Source organism: Limulus polyphemus, unplaced genomic scaffold (assembly GCF_000517525.1).
Source record: "Limulus polyphemus unplaced genomic scaffold, Limulus_polyphemus-2.1.2 Scaffold1707, whole genome shotgun sequence".
NCBI classification, from domain to species: Eukaryota; Metazoa; Arthropoda; class Merostomata; order Xiphosura; family Limulidae; genus Limulus; species Limulus polyphemus.
This window is the reverse complement of record NW_013667317.1, coordinates 160,744-171,682: the sequence shown is the minus strand read 5'-3', so window position 1 is coordinate 171,682 and position 10,939 is coordinate 160,744. Positions and strand designations below refer to the sequence as shown.

The window sequence follows — 10,939 nt, the reverse complement described above, 5'->3', positions numbered from 1 at the left end:
TGGGCGGGGTGCTACTGTGTTTGTTTTATTTCATGAGCAATATTTCAGCAAATTTAAAAGATAAGAGGCTCTTATTTTATATTCTAGCTTGTCAATATTGGTAATTTGAGTTTCTAATTCATTTGAAACTATAGACTTAGTACTTGGACTTCACAAACATCTAATTTGAACCAGTGCTGCATTCAACATACCACATAAAATAAAAAAATCTATGTTTATCTGTGTTTTTTAAATATTTGCTTTTAAATTAAGAAATTTAGTAATATATATAGTACTAAAATTTGAATTATAATCTACAGTTTGATACCAAACTTATTGACATAAATTTATGAAATAGTAGTTCAATAAAATTTTGAATGCAAGTCAATAAACGAGATAACATGGCCTTTCACTCGTGATCTGTCTTGAAAGGGTTAAACAAAATGAGGTTCAAACACATGCCATAGCTATGGGTTTAGATGAAACAAGAGTTTGAATGTCATGTAAACTCAGTTTTCAATGTTTCAAAAAAAAATTTAAAGTTACATAGGAGTGTTTCAATACCAAATCTTCTATTAACTTAATTCTGGAAGAGCCAAAAATATCATTACTGGACAAATTATTCTCTGCACCTTTACATTTCTTAAAGCTAATTTCATCTATTAGCTTCATAGACTTTTCATTTAAAAATAATTAGTATTTGAGAAAAATTAAATGACAAATAGTGTTTACAAACTATAAGCTTCATATTACAGTATCTCATGCCATTTCACAGTCTTATATGCTCAAAATCACAAAGTTTCATAGAAATCTTAAAAACATAAATACATAAAAACAAAGCATTAATTCTGTAGATTTCTTAAAAATACCTTATCAAGTCTATCATCAGAATGGAACAAATCAGCAATGTCCCATGGAGCTTTACCAAGTAAACCATGTTCTTGTAAGTATGCAATTCCACGTCGGGGTTTCCTATTAAAGCTGAATAACAGAAATATAAATATCATGTTTAAACAAAATAATATTTTCAAAATATTTTCTGGCAGAAAAAAGTCAAGTGAAATTGCTATTTTTATTAAATATTGAGTATTTATTTTCAAAACATTATTTATGACTATACTATATACTACTATTATTATTAACATAACAAACAAGAACTAATGTTAGATTTTGAAACTTGCAAAGATTTCAAAATCAAATTTCCTTGGTTTTCAAAAACAACAACCAACACAATCACAAACTAACAATCCATGAGCTTATAAAAAAAAAGGAGCTATTGTTTACTAAACATATTCTGTTTTCTTTCAAGATACTTAAGTATTATTATTGAAATCAAGTCATGGTAAATCAAGGTTTCAAAAAGCCATATTATATACAGAATTCTAAAAATGTAATTAATCAGTATTGGATTCCTCTTCATATTTCCATTACACAATAAAAAATACTGAACTTACAGGTCTATTCCCTGTTCTTTGATCTCTTTCTGTTGTTTCAAAACCTCAAACTGTTCTGGGTTATCAGGAAGAGATGTTAAGGCTACAGAGCTGCCACCATGTGAGCTGTTTGTAGAACTTAGAGAATTTGTGCTACCATAGCTTGTCATAGTTCCTTTGCCTGAATCTAAGTCATCCAAATGAGGTTTTTGTCGTTCCTGACCTACAGGACAATAACTCTAATCTTAAGATATCTGTGCAAATAATATTCTGCAAAAAATAAAAAGTTTAATTTCAAATCAAATACCTAAAATATTTTAAAATTCTCTAGAATGTGATCAAACACACAATTCACAATTCTAAATACTGTTTTTAATTTTAATTAACATAAAAGTACATTCTCTCAATATTAGAAATTTTATAATGCACATCAAGACTGTTTTATGGTTAGAATTAACATACAAGTCTAGTTTTCGTTATTAAATATGAATTTTTTCTATTCTCAGGTGAAACTAATTTCTGCACAAGTATCAGATATGTCCACTTTATAAATGGAGGATCAATCAGAAAAATTATAAAGTAAATCTAAATTTAGCTAAATGAATGAGTTTAATACTAAGAAAATAAACAAACTGGAGAATTGATGTAAAATATGAAACAATCTTTAGTATTTGATCAAAGCACAAAACTTGTGTAAACATTGGATTATCATTTCCTACCAATCTGTGAATCAATCAAAAGTTTTTGTCTCTCAGGAAACGTCCAATGGCTCATGTTAAAAATCAAGTAGAACTTTGTTAATCCAATACTCTTTTACTTTACAGGATATGTCAGATTTACCCATAACAACTATTACTTCCCACACGACTAGTCGTTCTCATACAACATAGTGAAGGCTGTAGCCTCTAAATATTACCTACTGATTCAATGAAGAGCAATGCTGTCACTGGCTTGCTTGCACAATGTTTAACATCAATACAATATCTGCATAGGCAGAACAGGTATTACCAATAAAAGACCAAAGGTAACTAGAATGAAAATATTAAACTCAACTGTTGTTTGATCAACATGTTTATGCAAAATCTGCATAGAATCACTCAATATGAACAATTTTGAAAATTCCTATATTAATATAAGAAAATAGAAAATGCACTGTATGACTGCAATACCACAAATTCACTGAAACTAGTCTGCTGGCTATAGTTAATATTCCTGACTTAATTTCACCATTAATCCTCTCACTGTCTGGACAGGTCAAAGGGAGCATGTCACAACATTTTGGAGTTATTTAGAAAATTTAATTTAAATTTTCTTATCGTTGTTCATTAGGGCTGACAGAGGTTTCAGATCTGCCAGTGCCCATTCGAATGTTCACATGTTTATTTATAGTTTTATACGCATGCGCTATGCATAAAATTTTTGATTAGAAAAAATGGCATCAGATAAGGGCGTGGTTGGAAGTAGCTGTAAAAAAGTTTCGGACGTATGGAGTTTTTATAAGAAACTTCACGACCGTAGGAAAGCCATGTGCACTATTTGTAAAAAAGAATTTACCTATTTAGGCGGGACAACAAACCTACGGAATCACCTTGCGTCGAAGCACTCGACTCTTTACTGTCCGGACATCGAGACAACCACAACGGAGAGCAGGAAGATGCCTACTCTTGATGGATTTGTAAGGCCTGCGAAGTGCAATGATACACGTGCAAAGAATATAACAGATAGAGTGACTCAAATGATCGTTCAAGACCTACGCCCCATTCAAACTGTTGAATGCGATGGTTTTCGTAACTTAATGAAGTACTTGGAGCCGAGATATGTCTTACCAAGCAGAAAACAATTTACCGCTGATATCAACCTTAAAAATGCAACGTGCAAACAACGTCTGAAAGAAAGGCTAAGTGAAGAAGCAGTGTTTATATCGTTAACCACGGATATATGGACGAGCATCGCGACAGAAAGTTACATCACCGTAACAGCGCATTACATTGATAACAGCTGGGTGCTACAGGCCTTTGTACTGGAAACCTTACCTTTCCCAGAATGGTACACGGGGATAAACATTGCAGAAAAGCTGAAGAAAGTGGTGGAAGAATTGGAGATTATGGATACTGTTAGAATGGTTAGCCATGACCAGGGGTCCAACATGAAGGCTGCCATAGAAATTTTGCATGAAGAACTAAATTGGCAAAACTTACATTGTACTGTTCACTGCCTTCAACTCTGTATACTAGCAGGGTTTAAAATCAATTCCATTGACAGGCTGCTGGGAAGAAGATTGTTACACACTTTCACCACAGTGTAGTGGCATCACAAGCTCTAAAACAGAAACAAGTCGACATGAACATGTTTGGTAAAAAATTAATCAACAGTTGTGTCACTCGATGGAACTCAACATATGAAATGTTAGATCGTCTGTTAAAACTCAGGTGGCCTGTAACTGCTGTTCTGTCAGATAGTCAAGTAACAAAACCTAGTAATAGATACTTGGATTTAAAATCTGAACAGTGGAAACTAGCTGAAGAATTAGTGGAGGTTTTGGAAAACTTTAGTACTGCAACGACCTTTCTGAGTTATGAAGAAAATGTGTCAATGTCAGCTGTGTTTCCAATATTACATGGTATTCTTGACCAGCTAGAGCCAGACATGTCGGATTCTGGCATAATCAAGCAATTCAAAGATATTGTGTCATCAGAGATCTCTGAGAGATTTGAACTCAAATCTTTGCATGCTGCACACCCAATGCTGTTGACAGCTATTATTGACCCTCGATTTAAAAATCTTACCTTGGGTAGATACACAGAAACTGAACAAGAAGCCCTAAAGAAAGGCATCATTGAGCTGATGGAGATGTATAAAGAGTATGTATGGTGGAAGTTAAATGCTGGTCGCTTCAAAGTTGTTTCATTTGTGGCTAGACGATTACTGTGCATACCAGCTACAACCACATCTTCAGAAAGAGTTTTCTCTATGGCAGGCTTAACAGTCACTAAATTACGAAGTTCTTTAAAACCAAAAAATGTTGACGCATTAATTTTTTTAACAAAAATTTAAGCAAACTGTCATTACAATAGTATTTATATTATTTATAGTGTGAGAGTGCATGTGTGTTACACTATTCAAACCTACTGTACTAACTATTTTAACTACTGCATTATACTGACTATTATTACTGGGTACTGCTGATGGAAACTTGGGTGGTTTGTGACTGACAATACTATGTAATGTTACTAAATAAAAGCTTCCAGATTCCAGAAAGCCTGTAATCAAACTCTAGGAAATCTTCCTTGCTCAGACTACACAACTGCTGTCCAGTCATATTAAACTTTGACAGGTCAAATGCCTGAAGGTCAAACTCATGTACAATCAAACTGTAACAAATTAAATACATACATTGTTATAATATAACAAGTATACTCAATTGTAAGAAGCTTCAGTAGTTATCTTGCAAGAAGCTTCGAAGCACTACTTATAATATTCGTTTCAGCCCTATTGTTCATCAATAAAATTGTCATAAAAACATAGTTTATAATTTAAATTTTAATATATGATTCAATTTCTTAATTAAAAAAAAACAATTTTTAAAAAAATTCCAATTTTTTTTTTGTGTGTGTCATATGGCATGTCTTCTTGTCTTATTGCTCATTATATATTTCTTAAGCCTACCATACATCTATAGTGGTTAACAAATTAGAAACTCAAACTTTAAATATTAACAACCAAAAACATCAAATAATAACCTTCTCCTTTTTCATTTACAAAATATTAACCCTATCACCACGGGCATCCTTTATTTCATATGACATAAGGTTTTAGTGACTTAATTCAAAATTTAATTAAAGTACTTTTTGTTCACATTATACCAATATATATATATCATAAAAGTATAGCTAATAATCGATATTTTAATAATATATAAGTTTTAAGTTCTTAATTTTATAAATCAATATTTAAAAAAATCCTGAATTTCCCCTAATGTGAAAAATGTGACCTTTTCACTAGATTTTCTCTAGGCATCCCCTCTTCACTATTTTATTCACCACCTCTCCAATACGTATAAAATTTAATGTAAATTACTCACTATAAAATTGTCACTGCTCAGACAAACCATAATTTTCATAGCCTTCAATCTTGTTTGGTTACAGAGCCATCAAACAGAAAATCAGACCACATTCTCTATTTCAGGATTTGTTAACAGTTCTCTCTTACTCTTAATACTATGTTAAGTATAACCAATAGAAAGCCAAGGTTTTCATCTATCAAATGGCATATTACATTATTGTTTTCTGAACAAAGAATTATCATATTCTCTGTTAGTACAAGCTTCATTCCCACAGGGAAGACAACGACTAGCTTGGATGAATTTGTAACAAAGCCAGAAAAATTGTAATAGTTAGAGGAAATTGTCTGCTTTTTGCATGTTATTATTCTATTTTCTTTGGTGTATCATTTAATTAAATAAAAATTATTTTGTACACTACTACCATTAGTATAAGAAAAATATGGTTAAGTGTCAACGACAGTCAACAGCAAAAAAAAAAGACCTAGGTAAGTACTTTAATTCTTGTTTTTCATGTTTATTCTTCATATATATATTATAAAAGTAACTAAAATGTAAAAATAGGGATCTGTTTAGGTTAGATTAGTTAAAAGAAATAATAATAAGAAAAATGTTCCACAAGCGATTTAAAATGGCATGAATAGTAGTAGTTAGACCTGGTTCAAATGACAATAAAACAATAAAATTAAATTATAAATAGATGTATACTGTTATGAGTTTAAAGCTACTTAGAATAAACAAATGTAGTTTCATGTTACAATTTGAAGTCATTCTAAAAAGAAAAAATAGGTAACATTTAGATATATTTTGAGTTTTTTTTCTTTTTTTGGTGGTTATGAGGTTGGTCAAATTGACTGACGTTGCATAGAGTTAAAGCAGAGAAAATAACAGACAAGTTATAAATTTTCACTAAAAACAAATATGTGAAATATATTTAGGAGGTTGTAGAGATTACACAAATGAAATTTGAGATTTTTGAGATGAAAACTAGTCAAAAAATACTCAATATATTCACAAACAAATCTTTTTTTTTGGTTTATAAAAAATGCTTCACTAAAAATATGATTTCTTTGTATGTGAAAGACTTGTAATGTTTACTGAAAGCCTGCCAAATTTTGTGAAGATATATATATACTATATTAAAAGTTAATAATATCAAAACTATAAAGACTTTAAATGAGTACAAAGAGCTCACGTGGTTGGTCATATTGACCGAGCCCATGTTAAGAGAGTTAATATATTTTGCAAACTTATGAGGGTAGCCCTGCCAACTACTCCATTTGATAATTTTTAGTTTTCTAAAATGCATCTTTGAAATCTACAAAAAGTAATTTGCCTATCCCCTCCACTTGAAAGAATAATCAAGGCTTGTGGCAAGTACAATGCACAAGTAAAAGTCAATTTCATAACATTGTAAGTACCAGAAATCTATATTTTTTCTATATATTCTATATTTATTGTTTCAAGTTTTAAAAAATATAACTAAAAATTACGAATTTATGAGTAAATAATAATATTAAATATATATATATATACTTACACATTTTATACACCTATACTGCTAAATTCCTACCATCCAGGAAGGATAACTAACATCCAAATACCTACCAAGTTTATTGGACTGGCCTGGACTTTGTATAGAGCCATATCATAAACATTTTCTCTCACTTTTATTATTTCAGACAATTCTATAAACAAGCTGATAAATCCTCTCACACTGAGTTCTTGGAGCCACGATTATGATAAACTCTGTGGGAAAGTTGTGGTAATTGCATTGCTTGAGCTTAATTGCTATCGACAATGTCACATAAACAGTCTAATGGCAAGAGCAGCGATTCACTGCTATATGATCTGCAAGTTTCTACTTCAACAATTAACAGTAAAATAAACATAGGAAACAGATGTGAAGCAGAAACTCTCTGGGGAAGTACTTTGAAAGTTCATAGTCAATACCGAAGAAGATAGTACTACTCACTTTATTTCACATTTTTCAACCTTTAAAGTTTTATGGTGATTACGAAGTCAGTCAAATCGACCAACCCTGTATAGATGTAGAGTTGAGAAAATAAAGGATAAAATATAAAGTTTTCTTGAAAAACAATAATTTTATACTTACTTAGAAAGTTTTAAAGAGTATGCAAATGAAACTTCACAAATTTCAGATAAAGTATTTTTAATCTTAACATTAAAATCACTTTGCACTTGGAGCAGTCCATATATTCACAGATAAATTTAAGTAAAAATACTTAATTCAAAAATTTAATGTTTACTACAAACTTGAAAAATTTTCATGAAGGTACACAAGACACGTTAAAAGTTATAGTATGGAAACTCTGACGGTCACTTTGGGGTCAAGTGGTCAGTGTAATCCCCAGAGTCAGTAACAAAAGAGTTAAAAAAACAAAAATATGAAAAATTAACCAACATTTTATTTTATTAGCATTAGCATATAAGACTTGGTGCCAGTAACACAAAACATGAAACTCACTTTGTTTTTTGGTTAGGGCTAATTACAAAATTATTTTTTTTTCACAAAACATAGATTCATCATGGCTGGCCTCCTGATTACGATTAACATATGAATATACTACTCTTCTTTCAACTGATACAAACATAATATGCTCACCATGACTGGTATTCTGTTTAGAGTCACCATACAAATTTTGTTTCCACTAACACTAAACAATCTCATAAAAACATTTTGTAATTGGTCAGGGTTAACATTATGGTCTTGTTTTCACTGTGGCAAAACCCGATAAATTCACAAATCCAAACAACTTTTTTTCACTATCAATAAACATGATAAACTAAGACTGATTTTCTGATTAGGGTTGCTGTAAAAAGTATGATAAACTGGTTAGTAGTTAGGGCTTTAGCTTATAAGACGTAACTGCTGTCTGTGCCAAACATTTTGTTTTAATTGAGTATAAAAAATCAAAGGAAGCAAAGTAAAATATGTATAAAAATAAAAAAAGTTACTGAAAAATTCCTTGTTTTTGGTTTTTTAGTAAGGTTAAAAAAATAAATAGAATTAAAATGACCTATAAAAGCTAAAAACACAACGAACTTGAACAGCGTAATTGTTGCCAATGGCACTGTCCATTGTCAAACTTAAACCACAGGGTAAATAAAGTATGTCAAAAATGATGGTATCACTGGAAGTCATAGATACAGCATAAATAAAAGTAAAACATGGACAATTGTGACTTGAATGTCACAAAGGCCATATTACGGCAGAACAATCTCTTATAAAAGAAATTCATTTGCTTGTAAACTGTGGCTAATGTGGAGCCTTGTAAAGACAACTTCTTCCTCCAGTTCCTACATAAACTAAACAGCCAGAAAACAGCAAGGCTTTAACTAGAAAAGCTTGTTCAGATGTTGCTCAACCTAAATTGACTACCAACTGGCATAAAGCCTTGCTTTAATGAAAGACCTGAAGTACACATAAGGAACATGCAAGGCTGCGATATCAGATTGGTTTTGTGGTGATGTCACTGAAAAAATGAAGACATGAATGAAAACAAAAAATAAGTCAGTCTTTTCTTAATGTCCCAAGAAAACTGGGTGACAACTTACAGTGAAGGATTACAGGGCTTTAAAAGAGCTAAGCAAATCAGTACAAGTTGTGAAATTAGTGTACTACTTAGCATTTATATAATCAAGGGCAAATGAAATGGCATATAACTTAACAGTGAACACAGAATCCACAGTGGGTGTGTGTTAGCAACCACAAAGCCACAGCAATTCATAGCACAGTCCACGACATCACCTGATTTTGAAGAATCTGTAAAAATGGTGATATAAGAATGGTTTGAAAGGTGTTTCATAAAAAAAAAACTTTTAGAGCATTGAAAGTCTTTAAATGACTCAGAGAAAGATCTAAAACAAGGATGGTAACAAGCCATGCAAAGAGGAATGTGCTGATCATTGTTCTTCCTACCTTCTAGGCACAGTTGGCTGAAATGGGTCTCAAATTGAATCATATTGCAGAATCCAAACTGTCTATTTGCAAAAGCATAGTCCACCAAGGCATGAAGACACAATGACAAGTGGAATGCCAGGGTAAATATTGGAAGTTTGTAGCATACTGCAGAGAAAGTTGCAAACATCTGAAGTAGAGGTTCATAGGACTCATTGTGCAAACTCTGGATCAAAGAAGTGTGGAAAGCTACCATGCAGAGCTGAAGCACCTGATAATGCACAGGGTCAAACATCTTCAAGGCTGAGTTTGTGATTAAAACCATAAACCAAAGAGCCAGAATCAAGCTTGGATCAAATGAGGGCACACCAGATCTTCAACACAGAACACCTACCCAATTTGCAAGAGATGGAAGAGAGGATGCAAGAGGACATTCAATGTTCTTGTACACTTGACTCTAAACAGCTTAATGTGCAGAATAAAAGTCAGCTAATGGTCAAAGAGAAGTTCCAAGAACATGATAAACTAACCTTTATCAATTTTCTGCTCAAAGTTCATATTTTACTTTTACTTCACAATACATAATCAACTTACCAAGACTGGTTTGCTGGTTAGGATTAACATATAAATCTTTACTCCATTCCACTTTGCACTTCAAAATAGACACAAAGCATTCCAGTCCTTTGATTCTCATACATTTTTCCTGATTGACAGTGGCTCCTAATTCTAATGCTTGCCTGCCCTGAAAGTAAAATGTAATGAATATATTAACTTCTGATCAGAGCAAGATATCTACTTGATCAAAGATTAAAATCAGATTAGAATGCATTGTTTCATTTGCAGATACCCCCATTGTTAGCCATATTTTCAGCCATAAACCCAATAACATCTATTAATTTTGGTCAGTTTAAAAGATTTAAGTTGGTCCTAACTCCATGTAGTAAACTAACAATGCAAGATAATCTCTATTATACAAATAAGCTATCAGTTTTTTTTCTTTTGTTTTTTTCATAAGTGAGATGTACTTAAGTGGTCGGAAAGTACTCCAAAGGATAGATACTTCATATTATCTCAAGATCAAAAACTGAGCATCATCTACAATTACATTAGTTTCATTTATTTTCTTACAGAACTATTTGTGTCTAAATTCCAATTAAAAATATTTAATGTTGTAAAATGTGTGTCACTCTTAATCTTGCCTTAAGAAGAAATATTCTTATTCTATTCACATTGAATTAAAATATTTTTTCAACAAAGAATAATTTATAGGTTAATATTTCATCACTTGTGCTTTCTTTAGGGTAGTTTACATTGCATGAAACATAATACATTGTACAGTATAAATACTATATTCATACAGTACTGTGCAAAAGTGTTAGGACAAGAGAATATTTTGTCATTCTTTCCATTTTATGGGGTTAATTCTTTCATGCCATTAACAGAATGTAAATTTCAACACTATAGTAATGCTTCACAGATCCCTGTTGACTACTGAATGAGCAAGGGTGAGAATACTTATCATTCTTTAGAATTACCAAATACTTG

General features: G+C 31.6%; 1 protein-coding gene across 4 annotated transcripts in view; it reads right to left on the bottom strand.

Moving 5' to 3' along the window:
* The window catches only part of LOC106464639 (brefeldin A-inhibited guanine nucleotide-exchange protein 1-like), a 101,486-nt gene that overhangs the window by 50,420 nt on the left and 40,127 nt on the right, over window positions 1-10,939 (bottom strand). For all 4 annotated transcript variants that reach the window (XM_022392385.1, XM_013924796.2, XM_022392386.1 and 1 more), the window contains exons 12-14: window positions 9,989-10,136; window positions 1,434-1,635; window positions 849-960 (exon numbers count right to left, since the gene is read on the bottom strand). In XM_022392385.1, coding sequence (XP_022248093.1) covers window positions 849-960; window positions 1,434-1,635; window positions 9,989-10,136 — 462 coding nt within the window. The remainder of the gene's footprint in view (window positions 1-848; window positions 961-1,433; window positions 1,636-9,988; window positions 10,137-10,939) is intronic.